Source organism: Corvus moneduloides, chromosome 1 (genome assembly GCF_009650955.1).
Source record: "Corvus moneduloides isolate bCorMon1 chromosome 1, bCorMon1.pri, whole genome shotgun sequence".
In the NCBI taxonomy this organism is placed as follows: domain Eukaryota; kingdom Metazoa; phylum Chordata; class Aves; order Passeriformes; family Corvidae; genus Corvus; species Corvus moneduloides.
The window spans coordinates 113,057,768-113,079,714 of NC_045476.1; the positions used below are offsets into that span (position 1 = coordinate 113,057,768).

The 21,947-nt window shown below is 36.1% G+C and overlaps 1 protein-coding gene across 1 annotated transcript in view; it reads right to left on the reverse strand.

The window, feature by feature from the left end:
- Window positions 1-21,947, reverse strand: part of SMCHD1 (structural maintenance of chromosomes flexible hinge domain containing 1) — a 69,462-nt gene that overhangs the window by 36,479 nt on the left and 11,036 nt on the right. Inside the window, 18 exon segments of the mRNA XM_032122992.1 lie at window positions 4,518-4,637; window positions 4,715-4,792; window positions 7,060-7,173; window positions 7,326-7,408; window positions 7,689-7,795; window positions 8,234-8,347; window positions 8,431-8,628; window positions 9,118-9,301; window positions 9,389-9,506; window positions 10,345-10,555; window positions 10,809-10,902; window positions 13,071-13,237; window positions 16,134-16,253; window positions 16,406-16,520; window positions 18,070-18,200; window positions 18,298-18,380; window positions 21,112-21,273; window positions 21,702-21,777. Coding sequence (XP_031978883.1) covers window positions 4,518-4,637; window positions 4,715-4,792; window positions 7,060-7,173; window positions 7,326-7,408; window positions 7,689-7,795; window positions 8,234-8,347; window positions 8,431-8,628; window positions 9,118-9,301; window positions 9,389-9,506; window positions 10,345-10,555; window positions 10,809-10,902; window positions 13,071-13,237; window positions 16,134-16,253; window positions 16,406-16,520; window positions 18,070-18,200; window positions 18,298-18,380; window positions 21,112-21,273; window positions 21,702-21,777 — 2,275 coding nt within the window.

Genomic DNA, 21,947 nt, shown 5'->3' on the forward strand with positions numbered 1-21,947 from the left:
AGTAACTCCCACAATATTAAAGTAAGCAACTACTAAAAGAACATGTCTGAACTAAAACCACAAACCTTGTAGTCTGACTTAGGAAGCTCAGTTTTAACCAGCATTTATGACAATTTTTTAGCTTATCAAGAGGTATAAACACTCAGCAACAACCCGCTGTTAGTGAAATAGAATAATTTGTTACTCAGCCAAAAATGCTTTTTCAGTGTAGACTGTTCTTTTCTGGATTTTTAGAATCAACATACATAAAAAGTAACACAAATATCAATATTTTGGAATAATAAGCATGAAGCTTTATGGCTGCCTCTGAGACAACACAAAACTATTGCAAAAATAAAAACTTGAAATATTTACCTTAAAAAACTGGCAGTGTTAAAAATGTTGAACTATCTTCTGATTAAATACAAAAGCAGCAATAGATAGCTAAAGTTGATTTTGGTATCCCTTGAGTTAGAAGTACCAAAATATTAGCTAAATAGATTTTTCAAAGTTTTATTCCTTTCCAAGGAGATTTGTTTATTTCAATTGTTATAGCTGAAGGAATTTTTAATTGAATGCTGCCATACTGGGGGAAGCCACACTACTACTGAAAAGATTCTCTTTTCACTTTGATAAAGAGATAAAAGAGCAGACAAGGCTCATTTTTGTTCAGAAAATGAGATTTTTTCTTTTCTTTTCTTGCAAGTTCACAGAAATATCTTGAGCCTTCAATGGCATGTTTTCAGACATATGTTCAAATAGCTACTCTTTTCAAGTACTGCCAAACATTTTTTTCCTGTGTTATCATACAAGAATACCTCTTTCTACTCTGCCAATAAGCAGCTTTTAGAAGAATATGCTACATACAAAGAACTCTTTTCTGCCTCAAGAATTTGCATTTAAAGCCTGTCATTTTGTGAAAGAAACAGAAGGCTACAGAAAACACTGATTTTTTTTTTCTTGATCTTCTGAAAATAGATGTTAGCTGTATCTCCCAAAATTGTGACAAAAATATGCATTTTAACATTAAATGCAAAGAAATTAGAGGGTTTTTTTACCTTCCTTCTTCCTGTCCCCCTTGTAGATAAAGTTCACAGAATGGCTGAGTTCAGAAGGGTTTTCTGGAGGTTATTTTATCCAATGTCCCTGGCCCAAGTGGGGCCACCTAGAGTCAGTTGCCCAGGAATGTATTTAGACAACTTTTTACTATCCCCAAGAAAGGAAACTCCACAACTTCTCAGGCAACTTGTGCCAGCACTGGGTCACCTTAATAGTGAAGAAAAACCTGTTTCCTGATGTTTGGAGAGAACCTCCTGTGTTTCAGTGTGTGCCCATTGCCTCTGGTCCTGTCAACTGAGCACCACTGGAAAGAGCCTGGCTCCACCTTCTTTACACTCCCTTCAGTTGTTTACAGACATTGATAAGATCCCCATGAGTATTCTCTTCTCCAGGCAGAACAGTCACTGATCCCACAGACTTTCTTCAGGTAAGAAATCATGGAATCATAGAATGGTTTTATTTTGGAAGGGACCGTAAAGATTATCCAGTTCCAAACCCCCCTGCCATGGACAGGGACACCTTCCACTAGACCAGGTTGCTCAGAGCTGCATCGAGCCTGTCCTTGGACACTTCCAGGGATGGGGCATCCACAATTTCTCAGGGCAAATTGTTCCAGTGCCTCACCACCCTCCAGTCCCTTCATCATCTTCATGGCCCCTGGACTCTCTCCAGTATGTCCATGTCTCTGTGTCATAATATAATGTGTCCAGTTCTGGGCACAGTACTCCAGGGGTGGCCTCACCAACTCTGAGTGGAGAGAGAGTATTACCTCCCTCAGCCTGCTTCTAATGCAGCCCAAGAGGCTGTTGCTGCTTGTTGCAGTGAGGACACATTGTTGGTTCGTGTTCACCTGCTGCCCACCAGGAAGCCCAGGTCCTTTCCTGCAAAGCTGCTTTCCAGACACTTGGGTGGCAACTTGGGGGTTGTCCTTCTGCAAATGCAGGACTTTGCCCTTCATGTTGAATTTCATAAGGTTCCCGAGAGCCAACTTTGGCAGCCTGTTGAGGTACCTCAAGAGGTGTCAAATTCTCAAGTGTATCAGCCACTCTTCCCAGTTTTGTGTTATCAGCAAACTTGCTGAAGGTACATTCTGTCTCATCATCCAGATCATGAATGAAGATATAAAGCACAATCAAACCCTGTACTGACCCATGGGGTAACCACTACTTACTGTCCTCCAACTAGACTTAGAGCCACAGATGATCACTCTCCGGGCTCAGCTGTTCTGCTATTTGTTAATTCACCTCAGTCTGTTCATCCAGCTCAACCTTCATCAGCTTCTCTGTGAGGATCTTATGGGATCTTACTGATGAGAATCTTGCTGAAGTCTAGGTAGACAACATCTACTAAGCTAGTCCTTTCATCATAGAAGGCAAATTCACGCTAACTACTCCTGATGATCTTCTTGCCCTTCATGTACCTGGAAATGGTTTTCAGGACTAGCTGTTCCATCATCTTCCCATGGATTGAGATGAAACTGACTGGCCTGTAGCTCTCTGTGTCCTCTTTGCGCTTTTTGTAGATGGGAGTGATGGTTTCCTCAAAACATCAGGCAGCTCTCTCAATTGCCATGATTATTCAATTAGCATGAGTGGCCTCATAAGGATGTCAGCCAGCTCTCTGCTTCATGAGTGCATCCCATCATGGCCCATGGATTTATATATCACCAGTTTGCTTAGGTATTCCCGGGCCTGATCATCTTCCACCAAGGGTGTATCTTTCTTGCCCCAGACCTTCCACCAGTATTTGGGGCTTGGGATTCCTGAGGTCTGTCTTACTAGTAAATATTAAGGCAAAGACTATTTCAATATCTCAGCCTTTTCCACATCCTGTGTTCCCTGCCCCATTCAGCAGTGGGCCCATGTTTATTTCAGCCATCCTTTTGTCACCCATATATTTAAAGATACCCACCTTGTTGGCTTTGATATATCACTTGCCAGTGATTCCACTTTCAATTCCAACTGGACTTTGGCTTTCCCAACCCCACGCCTCTGTGCTTGGATAGCGTCTCTGTATTCCTCCCTGGTTACCTGTTCCTATTTCCACCTTCTGTATACTTCTTTGTGTTGAGTTTTGGCAGTAGCTCCTTGTTCATCCATGCAGGCCCCCAGGTATTTTTGTCTGACTTCCTATTCAGTGGGATGAACCAGACTTGAGCTTGGAGGTGACCCGTGAATACTAACAAGCTTGCTTGTGCCCCCTGTCTGTACAGGGCCTCTTTCCATAGAACTCTACCAGGCAGATCTTTGAAGAGGCCAAAGTCTTCCAAAGACCAGGTCATGAGCTTCCTTTTTGCTCTTCTTCTCCAGCCTTTCTGGATTCCTCTGCCCGTCAGGACTACCTCCCAAGGGACTCTGTCAATCATTCACCTAAACAGGCCAAATTCTGCCCTTGGTACATCCAAGGTGGCAGTTCTGCTAACCATTCTCCTTCCTTCTTCACTAACAGTAAACAGAGTAAACTACCATTTTGTGATCGACATGCTCGAGACAGCCTCCGACCAGCCACCAGTACTTCTCTGCTCACAAACAGAAAGTCCGATGGGGCTCCTTCCCTAGCTGGCTCCCTCACCAGTTGTGTCAGCAAGTTCTGTTCCACACACTCCAAGAACCTCCTAGACCATTTCCTCTCTGCTGTGTTGTATTTCCAGCAGACATCTGGTACGGTGAAGTCCCCCACAAGAACAAGGACTAGTGATTGTGACGCTTCTTCCAGCTGCTTATGTATTTAATCTGCCTCTGCATCCTGGTTGGGTGGTCTGTAACAGACTCCCACCAAAGTATCTGTCTTGTTGGCCTTCCCAGCTCTCTTAGCCACAAACACTCAACATTAATTGTCACCGTCATCAAGCTCCAGAAAGCCTAAACACCCCTGGGCTATCCTACCACCTCTCCTTCCATGCCGATCCTTTCTTAAGTGAGTATTCTAGTAAGCGTTGTGGTAAGTATTTTATGATGATTAATCCAAAGAGACATATCCATTACAACCAAATGAGAATTTACCTTTGCATAGGGTTCTTCCTTAATTAATTAAAAAAATACTTCAATCTCAACATATTTATTTTAAATGTATAACCTGTTTCTTAATGAGTTTCTGTGGTTTATGCATGAAAGTTGGGCTAATGAATACTCGTTTTATGAAAGAATATTTGTGTCAATGGCATGAGGAAAGAGGGTGATTCTAATGAAGTGTAAGTTTATTTTTTTAAGTACATTTGGGAAAGTTCACATCAGGGAGCTTTAGATTCCATCAAAACTTTATTTTTTCTGTAAAACTGCCTGCTGCAGAGCCAACACATTACATGTGAGATCAAAACCTACTACAAAAAACATGTTTCCTGGAAATGCTTCAAATTTGACGTGCAAATACTACTTTTCAGTGATGAAAATCACCTCTCAACTAGAACATGACAAATTTTGATATACTCTGAATCAAACAGAAACACTAGAAATAGGAGAAAGTAAGATTGGAATTCTTACCTACAATAGTAAATTTAAATACTTTAGATGGTAGAGGCCTTCCTGCGTAAGTGTCTGCATTACTTTCATTCAATACTACTTGCAGTTTCAAGGAGTAGTTACCAAGTTTCTGAAGATTTTCTAAACAGAAATAAAAGTACAATTAGATACAAAAAAAAATTATACACAGACTGAAGATACTGAATATGCAAACTTACCCATTTTTTTAAACCAGTACGGCCACTTGCCTCCATGCTGACTGATATGGGAAATTATTTCTTTATTCTCAGTAGGTGCTGCAAAACAAACACTCAGCTACATGTATTTAAATTTTACACTGTAATTCTTAACTTTTTCAAGCATTGGTATTACTATTATGAAGTTATCACTATCGTTTCTGGATCTAATAAACATCAATTTAGCTTCACAACTAAACACATTGATCACAGCTAAAAAAAATGAGTTCCCTGTCTAATCCCATTTTAATTAAAAATTGCTAGCCTCAAGTACATTGCACTGAAAGTAGAAGGTTTGTAAAGCTGAATTTTATTAACTCTTTTGTTGTATGTTCCCTATTAAGTATGAACACTCAGCACTCCGTGCTGGCAATGGATCAACTTTACAAACGACTGCAGCAAAATTGTTTAAATGGAAGCAATGGTAAAAATGTGCAGTTGACAGAACATATAACTAAGATAAAAGAACATTCCTGTTTTGCTCCCAATTGTTTTATCTGTCTTTATAAACCTCTTCAGAATTAAAACACATACAAAAACAGAACAACTGAAACTCTGAGGCAGTTTTACTGACTGGTTCTCTAACCTAAGATAAATACAGAAGTAAGATTTATTATTGGAAGTGTCAAGAGGCATTAATACTTTTTTATTCCCAAAATACACTTTAGAATATAGAATGTGACTGTAATAAGACTACACAGAACAAAAAGAAATGCAGTAGAAAAACAAATTGTTTTACAGCTTAGCAAAACTGTTTCAAGACCCTGTTCTTGCACCAAATGGCATACATAAGATAAAGTAAGAGCTGTCAACTAGACTTTTATCATTCTCTTAACCGTAATTCAAACCCTAATTTTGAATCAAAGCTTGTATAATAAGATTCCCCAGTAATAGAGCAGGTTTCTCATAGCTCAGCTCTCTTGGTAGTCCATAGTACAGTCTGCCAAGCATTCCATTCTTCAAAAGAACTTCTTGCACATGATTTTTGCTCTTGGCCTTTGTATGGGTATAACTACATTTCTCTCATTCATACAATTAGGGGTTTGAGTTTGACAGGTATGCCATGCCCAAATCATCACTTATAGGACCTTGTTCATTGTTCTGGTGAAGAACATGAAGATTACACTACTGATTCTTCAACTGAGTACAGAAAAAAGCTAACACAGGAAGTAGAAACAGTTAAAAGTACAAATTTCCCTCAATCAATTAATGGGTCGGGAGACATGAAAGGTCTGGAGGCAGACTTTTCAGTAATCCTAGAACAACCCTGACAAAACAGAGCAATAGAAACACCAGGTCTCTCTCAAGTTCATACTTTCTGAAGTCAGGATGCTGTACCATACTAAGTTTGTGAAACACTGGTTTGTCACTCATACTGATAGGAGATAATTTGATAATCTATATTAAACGAACACCGTTTTTTCAACTCCAACCTCTTTATGCCCCAGGACACTACGCTGGACAATGGTCATGCATAGCAGCCAGCTCCCATAAATGAGTGCCATTAAAATACCATGTGTAGTCTCATGACACACATACTAAATTGTATGCTTCCATTTGTTGTAATACGTATACTTCCATTTGTTTTCCTTTGACGTGTATCACTACAATAACCTCAGTGCTTCAGAAAGGTATTTTTATAACTCTTAACAGATAAAGGAATTCATTTTCCTATGGTGTATGGAAAGAAACAAGATAAACAAGATTTTAAGTTTCTACAAGTTTCAAATACATTTAATATGTGCAGAATTTGAGTTTTCAGAGAATTTAGTGTTATAATTCTGTGTTCAAAACAAAACAGTGATTTCAGCTGCCTTGGACAGAATGCAATTCTTAACAATGCAATGTGAGAACATCAAGTGAAGCACCCACAAAATGGAAACCACTAAACAGTCAATTAAAAGAAACTTGATTTTTTTTAAAATTCTGAAGTGACTTTATATTAGATACTAAACTAGTCTGATCCCTACTTTTATGCAGCTCACGTAAATTGCTATGCTAATTACAGAAACATTATCCATTTTACCCATGTTCTTATGCATGTTAAGTAGATAGGCTGGAATTGGTAGGCCCTCCTTACTTGTGACAGAAGATGTAATCAAAGTACAGCATTAAGACATTAAATACATGGCACTGAGGCACTTGTCATTTCATGAAAAGTGGCTTTGAAATGCTACACAAACTGGTGGAGTATTGTCTAACTACCACATCCATTTATCAAATTCTAATATGTATTTTAGATATATACATATTATAAAGTGAAATACCTTATCCATTATGCACTTTAAAAATAATAAAGATACAATTAAATATAATGAAATACTCACAATGCAAAATAACCTTGAGTTCAACAAGAAGTTTCTTTGAACCTCCGTGGCTTGTACCTGGAAGTTTTTGCATTGCTTCTCCTTTTTTATTCAAAATTTCTATTCTTAACGCTCCTGTATTTAAAATGAAAAATGACAGACTTCTAAAACATGCTGTGGATTAAAAGTGATCAGAGATGTCTGTATGCTTGTCTTTTTAACAAGAGTGCATGATGTATTTTTAAACTGCCATTTAATATTTTAGTATTTGGAAGAAAAAAGTATACCTATTGGTGTACCAGCAAATCTTGTATCATTTGGTAACAACTCATCTCCTTCAGGCCATGTTACTGATAATTTGTCAGGAAGCCTAACAAAAAAGAAAGGGCGAACATTTTTTCAGTAAGTTAAAATAAAGGGCAATTTATCTTAAGTTAAATAGACATGAAGCTATTTTTGGGGTAGGGAAAAAAAAAAACCAAACAAATTCCAAGCTATTTCTTCTTGGTTTATAATTTTTTTTTGTTTCTACTGAAACAGCTGACTGCTTTCCCATTTGGGAACAAAACTGAACTTTGTTTAATTCCTGATTAAATACAAAAACTGTAATTAGGACCTCCACAATTATGTAATTATTACTTAGTGCTTACCTTGCCATTTCATCCTCTATGTATTTTTTAACAACTTTGTCAGACACTGTTCTGTCAAGTTTTGAGATTGGAATAATTTTTGTTTCAGCATACAATGCTTGTGGTTCCTGAAATAAAAATTCAGTGCAGTTATAAATGGTCAGAATTTACAATATGTCAGAGAAGAAAGACCTCCCAGTCAAGGGACTAGACAACTCATCATAGACATAATGCAATATGATAATAAATACTACCTGGTGACACAAGACTATGTTTTAAAATTTGCTGAAATCACAAGGGTTACAAATGGATGCTCAACATACTCTTGATGCCAACTGTGACACTTTATTTCATATGCAAATTTTAACAAGTCAGATGGTTGATAATGAACAATAATTTTAACATATTCACATTAAAGCTAAAGTTGAGCATTTCTAGACTGCTGATTGTCAAATATTACATCATTTTCAACTGTTATTTAAAGGTAACTTAATTAAGTCTGACAACATGTTTAAAGATTTAATATCCATACTAGCTGTGTGAATCCTTTCTGTATTTGTTCTTACCAAAGCAATTTGAACCTCTCCTCCAGTGGCAAATATATCCCCATCATGGTCTCCATACAAAAAAAATTTCTCAATACTTCCATAGAATATTGGATGAGTCTTAGTGGTTTTCACCTGTAAGCAGAAGAGACCAATTAATACATTACTCCTGCATCAAATGTACAGTATTTGCCTTTCAGAGGGTTCAACTAACTTACCAGCTGCCCAGTTTTGTATGTTTTTCCATCCCACTCTATTGCAGCATATGTTGTCCAAGGGCTCTGCATTCTTTTGGATGGTATATCACTACGTACAGTTATTCCTTTAAAGACTGTGAATTTTATCTGTTTGTCATATTTTTCATGACACTCTTTGAGCCACAGAGCAAATTCTCTGTCAATTTTCATTCGCTGCTCCTATAAAGAGATTACAAAATAAGTACATATTTACAATGTATTACAGAATTTGAATCTGACCACATCAGAAGTCTGTACAATTGCAACAGTACAGAGATACAAAAGTACAAAAGAACAAACAAAAAAGAAAAATAAAGAAACAAAGAAACAGAAACAAAGACATAAAGAAAAAAAAGGATTCTTCAGTTTGAAAACACTAAAAAATTCTAGGAAAACTACATTTCAAGACAAAAAAAAGTGCTTCCCCGAGCAGCCATATTCCTTTAGGAAGAGGGTTTTTCCACAAAAACTGTCATATAACAACTAAATACAGTAATTGCTTAAGAAAATAAAAGGAAAAATACTGAGTCTTAATTTTTCAGATTTCAAGATTGAGCTTCACTGCTCACTAAACCAGAGACATGAACAAATAACAAGTGAGCAAACATTTCTGTACCACACACATTGAACTTCACCAGGAAGAAACACTTAACAGAATGCAACAATTACCTGTCCATTGAAGATTCTCGTGAACAGAGTATTCTTATCCTTTAGCTTCAGCTCCAGATCCATGAAAGTGAGTTTGTTTGTGCTGACCTGGAACTTATCATTGGTAAACAATGCACCAGAAATTCTGTTGTAGCACTCAATTGGTGCCAATCCTCTCTTCTTTGGAGGAGCACACCAGTCAAAACTTAAAAGGAGAAAGACATTGAAATTCTTTTTATAAAGAGAGGTTTACAATTATAGAAATAGACTGTAGAAACAGATTACCACTTACTCTTCCACAGTTGTGTATGGTATTAATCTTCCATTCCAAAAGCATTCAAAAATAGGCCTTTTTCCTCTGGCACCTTTTTCTACTATAAAGCAGTCATCATCATCATCATCATTTAACCCTTGATAAAAAAAGAAGTCTCCTTGAATATATTTCCTCAAGAAACTAATATATAAAGAAACAGAGCAATCTAAACTAAGAAGTACTATTGTTATTAACTTGAGCACAGTAGCAATGCACATGATATCAAGACCATCATATATAATATTAGGGTTTTTTTCCTGTTTTAGAAATACCAAGCAGAAAAACTAAGAAAGCTAAACAAAAATTTTAAACAGAAGTCAAATATTACCAAATCTACCAAATCTGAATATTTCAAATTTGTATGTTACTTTTTCCTTAGTTTCAACTGATGTTCTTGTAGTATCATAAAATCTTGTCCCAATTAACTCAAGATTTGCTTTGTCCAAAAAAAAAAAAAAAATAAAACACCAACACAAAATATTTTAAAACCCCTAGCATTTGAAAACTCATCAAGACTGAAAAAAACATTTTAAATTAAGAACTTAAGACTACATGTTGTCCTTTGCAGTATTCTGATACTAGAATCTCTTCAATCTAACTGCTCATATTTTATCACTTTGTTGGAGCAAAGATGCAGTCAGGAAAGTGCAAAGTTTCAGTTGGACTACATTTGGAAAGGTTTTATAGTTTGAAATCAGATGGTGTTATGTCAAAGATCAGGTTTACTGGAATGAGTTACCACAACAGCCAATTTATTCACAAGATCTGTTCATCTAAAAAAAATGCATCCAAAAGAATTTCTGTTCCAACGCAACCTAAATCAGGTAACAATTTGCACTTCAACTTAAATTGTTCTAGTTTTTATTTCATTAAAACATTTAGAGTAGTAGCACTCTATATGACAGGACTGACAAGCAGCAAAACACTTCACTCACTTGATGGAAAACATGGATCATCAGGGTATGTTTCTTTATCATACAGGAAGGGATGGTATCGGATGATACCTTCAACTATACCTTCTTCTTCAACATGTGCCTTAAACTCAAAACTATCTGCTGCAGTATTTATATACAATGTCTGCATGTCATCTTTGATCTCCCTCAGATTGACAATCTTTGGTACTTTTCCTTTTTCAAACATTGAAATCTGGAAAAAAAGGAAAACAAGTTGATTTTCCTTAGAGCAAAAGACTTACAGTAATAAGCATTTTGACAATTAACTGTTAGCAAATGGATTAGTTCCTACATTGTAATGCTAAATAAAATGACTTCAAAAAATTAAACAACATAACATCTTGGAATGCTGTATTTTAAAATGCATGATTACAGAGAAACAAGCACAACATGAAATAAGTTGCCATCAAAGAGGACTTTTGACTAACATGTATAAAATCTTTTACCTGAATGTCGATGTTGTTGAAAGGGCTTATGTCTTTTGTTACAGCATTAGCTTCATTTCCTTTCGGTCCATGGATATAATAGTGATAAATATGTCTGAAATACATTTCAGAAAAAAACACAAACCAGCAAGTGAAATTAAAAAATTGCACATTATAATTTTTTTGAAAATCAAAATAAGCTCTTATTTTTATTAAAACATAACTGGTTTGTTGCACTGTTATAAATCAACTCCTTGACAACATATATCTGGTAAAGAAAATTCACTAAAGGGAGTGACTGCTTTTCATTCCTCTCATCTCTGTCATGCACAATCACATTAGGACCAATTTTTGGGTAAAATAATTGCAACAAATCTTAAAAAAATGCAGAAGTGCAAAAAAATAGAACTGTTACATGGCTACAGATCCTTTACATCACAGGGTAAACTAATAAAACTACTGTAAATTGTTCTGCACTCTGGAAATCAGAAAGAACTAGAGCCACAAATCTTTCCACACTGTTTCTGATACCAGTTTTGTATCAATCATCTCACAGTAATAGAAACATGTAACAAACAATGATTATCTTTCAGTTATTTATAAAAATTTGAATATAGGTAGGACTCACGAATGTGATCCATATATTAGAAATAATTTTTCTGTTGTAAACATTGTTTTCTAATGGGCGTTTTTCCTCATTTAAGAAACTTCAAAAAAACCACGTCAGATAGATTAATTAATTTCATAGACATACTCAATTTGAGAAAACTGAGGAACTTAACTCTACTTCAACTTTTCAGCAAGCTAGCTAGTTCTTCCAACTTCAAAGACTGAATCCTTAAGCCTTTGGGGGATCATGTGGACAAAAATGAGATTATACGAGTCAATGGGACTGAATGCATGACAAAAGTTAAATGCACCTGCAAGTTTATAATTGCTTTGCTTCTGACATCCACTGCACTAAATGTTCCCCAAAGAGAAATCTTGGTTTCCAGAAAACAGCTCCTCATAGTCTCATTGCTCAGGACTTTATGGTATGTCCAAATTGCTTAGTATTTCGTCTGCATTTCTTCAAAAGGTAGTCTCATGGCCTTAAGACATAGTTATTTTAGAGGTTCATCTCCACTTCAAAGCACCCAAAATAATGAGGGCTGTGCTGCAGCCTATTAAAGCAGAATGAAACTGGTATCATGCATGTGTGGCAAAATGCATGGCAGAAGGGAATGGGGAGGTGTTCAAGGGGTAAAGGGCCATTACAGCTGAAATAGTGATGCAGGACTGTGTAGCACTGGAAGGCTAAATCTGATAGGTTTTAGTGTTAACAGCTACAGGGCATATATTTGAGTAATTGCACCTGGGTTCCATCTCAAACAGAGGCAGCTCTTTCACTTCAAGAGATGGCTGGAAAGAACTAACACACTCTTAAGTGTGAGTGTTCACTTGACGAGCACCTGGAAGCTAATGAGGGACCTAAGTTATTCTCCGCATGTAGATGTACCCTACATTTTCATGAGGTTAAAAATAGTTTCAGCAACAAGTTTTTATGTGCAACACTGAATGATATTTCACATAATAAGACATTATTTGATTCTTATATTAGTCCTCTTTTTAAGTATATCTATTATCAGATTATAGGTATCACAAAAACAAAATCATAGTTTGAAAACAAAGTTCTATAGTTCGCCAGATTTCAAAATTGGTCTATGACTTTGTATTTCAGTTTACATTCACAGATGGATCCATCATCTTAACAGGTAAGCCCAAAAACTATTCACAGGTATCTCCAGGCTCTGCAGGCCCACTGATGACATTACTGTAGTACAGAGTGGACAGTATCATATATCCTTCTCCCTCTTAAACTGGGATGAAGCAGCAGTACTTTTTGTTGTTGTTGTTTAAAAAAGCCAACCAATGAAAAGATCCCCTAAGACTGCAAATACAAAGCTAGGTACCAATTAGAGCACAGCCCTGAGCAAAGTAACTGATGCAGTTATTAGTAATTAGATTAACAAATTATTACATTAGTAATACAACTTTAAGTTGAATAGGCTACTAAAAATTATAGTGGGTAACTATGTATCAATCATCAAGTCACATCTTTGGCTGGGGGGGCCCACTCAGTTGTGTTAGTTTGTGTAAAATTGGTTAGGTAAGAATACTAATTGTAGCATCAACAGCCTTAACAGGAATAAGGCCAATGTCAAAGAACAAAAAGAAAGCAGTTCATAATTATCTGACTTTGTTAGTATCCCACTTTTTAAATCTTTTAAATCACCAACTTACGCCAGCTGCCTTGTCCAAAGATGAAAGTAGTTTTTCAAGTACTGCATGTGATCTGGTTGTACACCTGTAATGACAACTGCTGTGAAACTCTCTTTATCCCTTTCTTCTGATATTAGATTATGAAGAAATCTTTCATCATCACTTGTGATGTGAGTAGAGTCAGATGGCTACAAAAAGAGTAAAATAATAAGAGCAGGGATGTAAATTGAATTTCTGAACTCCCATCAACTTGAAAGAGATAAAAAACATAACAGAAAAGTAATACAGAACACATGATGCTAAGTACCACAAAGGATTAAAGCTTAAAATAAAAGTTTCAAATTAAAGTCAACAAGCTGAGAATGTGACATCACTGATCCAGTTTATTTTCAACTCACTTGCACCACAGCACTCAAAGTGTGCAGTCTAGAAATGCATTTAATCATGTTTAATATAGCACTATGCGATATCCATGTTCTCACCCATCAAGTGGAAGCATTAAGTACGCAAGACATTAAGTCCTCTTTAAGAAAACAAAGCCAAAAAAATTATTTGCTTTTAAATGGTTAGGCTGCTTTCTATATCAGAAACTCAACTGGAAGAAACACTTTTGCTATTAAAACAAAAACAACAAAAACGTTGAATCTTCAATTCCAGATGAAATGTCAAGTAGTCTAACAGAAAGAGAGATTCCTGATTCCAGAAACTACTGATTATCTCTTCCTGGATGGATGCACTTTGCTCTGATGACAGGTTTCTAAACTGCAGAGAGACAGTGGTTGATGTCATGCTTCACGCTGGACCAGTGAATCCCTTACATTTGGTACATCCAGGAAGAAAGATCTTTTTAAAACAAAGGTTAAGATCCTTATAGTGAATGCAAACAACTGCTACAACTGAGAAGATATGTTGTAGTAAATGCAGCTGCACGCCTTATTTTGTAGGAAAGCAGACAAGCCCCACATCACTAAAGAATGAAAGGAGACATGTCCTACCTAGCCATATTTAGGTGAAATAGTTAATCAAGGGTGTTCTACTAAGACTTATTTTCCCCAGGGAATCAAAGAGCTCTCCTTAACCAAGAGGATAATTAAAGCAGTTTTGAGACCTTCCATCAAAAAAAGACTACATCTCTTTTCTGCCCACAGTGTAGTCTCTTTTAAACCTAACAGGCTTGCCTGATTTCATGCAAACAAAGGACTATGCTAGTGATGGGATCAGTGATAATAAAGAAAAGCCAGAGCTGCTTGGTCATCATCTCCATGTGATTTGACAAACTTAGAAACTGCACACTGATGCTGAACAAGCACTACTCTGTACAGTTCACAGAGTGAAAGCATCTCCAAAATGTCATTCCCAAATTCTCTGGTTGCCTTCCCATGACAGATGACAAACTACCAATGGCACCTTCCCCTACATTCCTAGCATCCAACTCAACTAGAAAATTATTATTTACTTGTTTGCAATATTCAATGGTCCAGAGAAGTGACTGCAGTGGAGACAGGTGCCTGTTATCCATCAAGGAAAGACCACCAGTAGGTATGCCATCAATGCCACTTCTCTTCAGTGTTATGGCCTTGTTCTGGAGTCCCTTTTGTTAACTACATCTTGATTTCTTTGCAAAAGTAACTTCCTTCACCAACTAAATGGCTCAAAGGCTCAATTATTCTTCTCACGCTAGTAATCTATTACAATTTCTATTTCTGCCACAGTATTCTCTTGCTCACATATGTGCAGTGCAGACCATTTTTCAAGTCATTAAAGAGACAAATTCACACATTTTATTTCGCATCAATATAACGAACTGGCCTAGGTATTTCAATGATTTTCAAAAAAATTCCTGAACCCAAGTTATTTATCCATTATCTTCACACTTCACTTCTATTACTTGAGTTTTTCACATAATCTCTTCCCTCTTGGATAGTTACAAGTTACTTTTTAACTCTAATAGAGCTTTACTTGCATTTTTAAAACAGTGTCAGCTTAACTTTAATTTTATATTATTACCACAACTTTTCAAACAGTTGACTGCAACACCTTCTTGAATTCTTTGGTGGTATCTACGCACCTCATTCAGCTACTTTCCTCCAACTTGTGCCTGTTCGCTTACCTTCTACTTTGTATCACCCACCCTTCTCTCTTTAATGTCAAACGGGGAGGGAAAGCATTTGTACCCTTTACAATAAAGCAGATTTTGTCCGCTTTTATTTTCACTTTCTGTTTTTGTGAGTCTACCTTCTTAATGATATTGCACAGAGAACAAAAACAAAACTCTGACAATTCACTTTTTGTTACAAGTCACTGACCCAAGACTGGCATTATAAAAACCTTATTTACCTCCTGTTCCTTTCTCACCCACACAAAACACCAAGAACACCGATATAAACCCCACTAGATATGGGTTCTGGATCTGACTACCTTATCATACACAGCACCCATTTTTCCTCCCATCTGCACCCTTAGATACATCTTTGCCTTTTCCTCCTTGCTCAAAAACGTCCAAAGATCAGTTCTTTTCAGTCTTCCTCTTTATCTTACAGCTTTTAACTTAAGCTCTTTTTCTTCATGAAAAGCATCAGGACTGCTGTGTTTAGTTTTCAGCTAAATAGTTCATCTATTTTACAAAATTATGAGTATTTGTAAAACCACTGGGTTTTGTTGAGTTGCCTGGACTTTTCTCTCATATGCAGGTTAGTTTCACATATTCCTAAATAAGTACAATTTGGTTCCCTAATTTATTACTTATTGCTTTAGAGAAAATTCTTTTTTCTTTGTTTCATACACAACAAAAAAATTTGCTGTGCTTAGAAAAGTATTTTAAAATATTTTTCTTAACCTGACAAGTAAAACTGTAAAGTATTTCTGTCATTTAACCTTAACTGAAAAGAGGAAAAAGCATCACATAAAGTGTTATGATACAGTGTCTTTAAGCTTTTGGTTATGTCCTTTCACACTCCATGGTGCAAATCATTCAATAAGATGAAGATATCCCCAGGTAAGTATTACAAGAATATTACACAGTTAAATCACACTAACCTGGAAAAGGCTTTCAATTAAAAATATGAGAATCTTAAGGCTATTTACCTTTCTGTTTTGAATGAATCCAGTATATATTGCTTCTTTGTTTTTCTCCTTCTTTTCAAAATCCTCTTTAGAAAGGACAAGTTCATGAACATCCTGAGATGCTGCAGGTTTGCTTATCATCTGATGTTATTAAAGAAACAGCATTTAAAATCAAAATAAGATTTAAAATTAACACCATAAAATATTTCGATAGTGTGATTAAAAATTAGGAAATAACAATCTGATTGTGTGCAAATGTTCTAAAACAAAATTAAAGTCTGACATTGACTTACTCTGGCAGACTGTCCAACGAAGAACACTGCTTGTTTGCCTCCAACTCCGAAATACGAGATATCACTATTTAAACTACGAGGCACTGGCAAAGGGCGTACATATCCTGAATGATCACTGAGAATAAAAGGGTCTTTAATAAATTTTTTCAAGACAAAAGTAATTAAAAAAACCCAAAGATACTTCTGATCTAAAGCTTCTATTAAATTCTTTCTCCTGGCATTTTGTTAAAAAATCCTTCACTTTATACCTTTTAAAATTGCAACATCAAAAGGTATGTGCCTGAAATTCTTGATGTACTCTTTTTAAAAGGATGATGATAGAGTAAGTATTTTCCTAAGTCATCTTATAAAATATTTCTGCCCCTTCTCACAAACCAAATATTATTCAAATGAAAATGGCTTACAAAGCAAGCCTGATCTTTCTGACAGCACCCTTTCATAAAAACACTTCTAAGTAGAAGTGGGAAATAATGCCAACCAACTAATAAATGTAGACCTGGAGACATGACATACGCTACCAGTAGTGAAATTCCATGTCTTTTAAGTCAGCTTGAACAGTCTTACCTAGTTTAAGACAAACATTTATTTTTCAATCATAGCAATCCCAAATGAAAATAAGGTGTAGATTGTATCCTGCTATAATTTACACCTATGCTCCCATTAAGTGGTAGTAAGCCACAATTTAAACCTGCAGTTTAAGAATACTCTGCATTTCCATTACTAAACTTGCCTACAGCAATTTCAAAAAGCAGTCAATTTCTTTACAGATGACCCAGAATCACTTTTTATGCACTTATCTCCAGATGTTTAAAAGACATTGACTTTCTATTTGGAGATGTTTTCAATGCAAAAGAACTTCCCCCAGTTATATTATACCTTCCCACTGTCCCATTACTTTTTACACTACCTGCTCATACGACAAATTAGTTATGACTGAGGCTGTAATTCTCATCTTCACATTTACAATCCCAGGCTTAAGGTACTTAAAATGTAACTGAAGCTCAAAAACTGTACATAACTAATTCTGTGGAATTTTATACACTAGGATTAAACCTGGCTGTGTAGGTGGAAAATCTCTTGAGAACGGATTCAAAACCATAAAATTAATTCATGTAAGTAGCAAAACCCACTACAAACCCTCTACTTTCTCTTCTTTAAAACAAAAGAACTTATTTTGCCTAGCCTGCAACAAAAAATATACATCTTTAGGTATACTTTATAATACATTATACAGAATTAAGATTTAAATTAAAAGAAAACTTGAATTAAAACCATGTTTCTGTTTATCTGTTATTCCAAGAGCATAACAGATACTGACTGCATCATTTAACGCACTACTGCAAGGCTTTCAGGTAACAGACGAACACAGTACAAAACTCCTCTGCAAGACATAGCATGCCCCTAACTGTATATAGGCAAGCAAAAGACAGTTTAGAAAAGGTCCCAAGAACAAAAAAGTATTCAGTGTGTCATAATAATAGAAGGGCAGTTTTGTGTTATGAAGCTTCTCTATCTCCTACCTAGAAAAAGTATGGGTCTATTTAATTAATCATAAAATGACAGGGTTTAGCCAAGTGTTGGTATACAGCTACGTCTTAAAAGCGTATTTTGTGGACCTTCGCAGAGCTTGCTAACTGTTGTAGAAATATTTAGAACTTGCTAACCTTTCAAAGTCACCTTGTCTTGTAAACTTTGACAATCTATAAACAGCCCAGTTGTTAAGCTGTTTAGAAGTCATTCCACTTCCATTATCGATCACAGCAACAGCTGGTTTTCCTTGGGAATCATCAAATAACTGCGGAAACACAAACAAACAAATCAACAAGGAGCAACAGGAAAAAAAAAGGACAATGCAAACTACATCTGAAAAAATTAAAGTTTCTCCATCTTACCAATTTTATCTGTATACTCCGAATACCAGTATTTCGGGATGTAGCTGACAGAGAATTGTCAATCAACTCAGCAAGGGCAAATGCTAAAGAAATAGAAGAAAAATAACCCTATTAGCGCTCAGAAAACAGACACTGACAGTAGTTTCTTCCGAGCAATTAGGATAACACGTTATCTGAACAGAAGCAAGATCTAATACCTGTCAGAACAATCAAAATCACATAACATCTTGTTTAAAAAAGAAAAAAGCTTTTGTACATGTACTTTGTGATTTGTTTCATCATTGAATCTCACATCTCTCCTAAGGGTAAGAACACAATTACTGGAAAGAACAATGATGAACTAACAGTTTCCTTACCAAAACAGATTTGTCCTTTCCATGATTAGGAATGAACTTTTATGATTCATATGAGAGTCCAAAGTACATAAAAAACGGACTTTGACTTGTTAAAATATTGAGGGAAGAATGTATTAACTGAAGAAACCTGAACTGAAATTTTGTAAAACACCTAAAACTAGAATGTTAATTGCTTACAAAAGCCACAAAGAAAATGGTAGAAATTGTTGAAGGATTTCAGTGAATGGTAAATACAACCAAAGTTCTGTCAGATCCACGGCAATACACAGCAGAAATAGTCAGGCAAACTGTTTGCACAAATTTGTTGTTTCTAACCATTAATGCTTGGAGCTCTTACCTAATTAAAGTAAAACTACCTAAGTTTACTGGAAAATTGCATTTAATTTAGACAACAGAATCAATCTGAAAAAAAATACATCAAGTTCAGATTGAATTAATCTGCCTGATCAGCCTCAGAGAACAGACATTTCCGTTCAGTCTGTCTAAAAAGGAAACCTTATTTCCTACAGTTTGCAGAGTTCTTCAGAATGCTATAGTGCAAATTATGCTGGCCATGCACTTCAGACATGTAAAAGAGAATCCTTGAGTACTAGCGTAACACAGCAACACTGAAGCATTTGGCGTTTTCCCTCAAGTTGTTATCTAAGTATAAAAACAGTTCTGCACTTTTTTACAGCTTTCCTCATTGCAAACAAGAGTAGTTGAGCATCACTTATGTGATCCATACTTATTATTCCATACCAAAGAACAATGGTCCTTCATCAACGTTTGGAAATTGTTAGGTATTGCCCTTAGAGATGTTGTAAATAAGAAGCATCAGCTGCATTACACTTAAATAGGCTCAAAACTGCAATTTGCTGCCAGTGAAAACTTAAGCAAAAAACTGTTTAGTACTTCAGTCTTCTCCATGCTGGCTGCCACTGGACCCCCTCACCCTACATTTAATTTTTTTAGGGTGCAACTTCTTTTGTCATCCTTTTCTAATGTATCTGTAGAAACCCTTATTATTCATCTTCACATCCCTGGCCAAACTTAGCTCTAGCTGTGCCTTAGCATTCCTGATCTCGTCCCTACCTTCCCAGGCAGCATCCCTATATTATTCTTAGTATTCATGCCCCTGCTTCCACCACCTATGCAATTCCCTCTTGTGTTTTAGTTTGACCAGAGGGTCTTTACTCAGCCATGCTATTCTCCTGCCTTCCACACCCAGTCTTTCACTAACTGCAAGCATTCTTCTACTCCTTTATCTCTAAGGGTGTTTCCCACACTGTCCCATCCACCATGTCCTTAAACAACTGAAAAGTCGATTTCCTAAGGTTTAGTCCTTACAATACTTTATACCTTGCCTATTTAATCGAATTCACCACGGCATGGCCACTACAGACCAAGCCCACCTTGGCCTTTCCAGTAAGCTCATCTGTGTTGGGGAGCAACAAGTCCACTAATAGCTGCTGGCAGGAAGAAAGCACAGATCTCCAGAGAATGCTTTGTGTGGCCTTACACAACAATTCCTGTGCACAGGGATAGATGTACCATTGACTCAACTATTAGTGCACTTAGAGCACAGTATCCCACACCCGCACCAAAACAGCGCCTTTGCTGGGCCAGGGAACAAATGATGTGCACAAGAAGGAAAGGGGAAAGGCTGGTCCTTAAAAATACATCTGCTATTTCTGGACATTTTTTATATTGTGATGTGCACAAGAAGGAAAGGGGAAAGGCTGGTCCTTAAAAATACATCTGCTATTTCTGGATATTTTTTATATTGTTTTAAAACAATGGGAATGGTATCATGCTTGAGTCTTGATTTTCTTTTTTTCATTCTTTTTCTGTGCAATTTTGAACCTGCTGTACCCAAGGAGAACATACGTAGAAAGTAATCACAGCCACAGACAGAATTTTCAGAGAAGCCATAAACAGAAATTAATTCATTCAATAAAACAATACAAAATGCTGGTTACATATTTCATACATCACTTAGATAAAAACTAATTAAAGCAGCATCTTTTTAAAGAAGTACTTGCTCTTGTTGGTAAGTTAAACCTTGTAGAACCCCAGATGGGAGGGCACACAAAATTCTATAGTAGCTCATACAAAAACTGTTCATGAAATCCAAAAACAAAGTCTACTGGTTTAGTACAGAAGACAAAAACCTAGTAACACACATCCTGATCTGTCTGAATGACATGCACAAGATTATTCAGGCCAAAGTTATTTTACTTCTAAAATATTCAAACTTCTTGAAGAAGTATTGGAGGGGGTGCCTCTATAAATCTGGATTCTTAGGTAGCTACTTTTAATAATTTTTAGAAGAAAAATTTGTATGAAGAACATAGTTAATTTTTCTTTTACAGCTAAGACTATTTTTTAGCAGCTATAACTTTAAATTGAATTGCTCATACTCACATTATATTCATACAAATATCATTTACACAAGACTACTTCTGCAGGTACTTACGCAAAGGATTTTGGCCCTCGCTGGCATAGTACTCGTACATGCCACTTTTGACAAGCGTATCGTAGTGAGGCAGAAAGTCAATTCGTTCCTTGGTTGCCAAAAGCAACATCTGATCAACTGACTGCAGCAGATACAAAGTAACTCCATCTCGAACAAGGTCGCCTGCAGTGAAGATGAAACGCGAAGTACATTGGAGAGCACTGCCATCAGGCAGCTTCTGCTCTCAAAACAAGCACAAGTATAGCAGCAGGTAATCCCTATATTTTCTTAGGCATTGCCTGCTCAGCATTTAACAACATTTAAATTAGTATCTTTTCACATTTCCAAGCTTAATAATGCAAGTTTTCTCAGGTGACAGCTATGTACATATCATTTACAGAATTTGTGATGGAAGACACTTAGTATAATTGCCATCAAACTTGTCAAAAACATGTTTGTGAAAATAATTTTTTAACAGTTCTGGGCAAACTATGACAGGATGTGTACTTTCAGTTAATTATTGCATGTCACAGAGCACAAACAATTATCATGTGACCTTTATGATCAATACAAGAAACAGCTATAAATATTTTGTCATCTAAGATACTTACTGAAGTTATCTTCTGTAATTTCCTTCCTATTTGTCGTGGTGATAACAAACTTTTCATCAGAAGCTATGCCAAATGCCTACAAAAATTGAAGGTTATTTAGTTATGGTGACTAAGTAGTTCAAAAACTATTCAGATACATTAAAACAACAACAAAAAAAAGGCATGGTCTATTTACTTTGCCACAAGCTATTGATGAGTAATCAGACATTATCTCTTGGAACACAGTTGAACTTAAGATCACTTGTT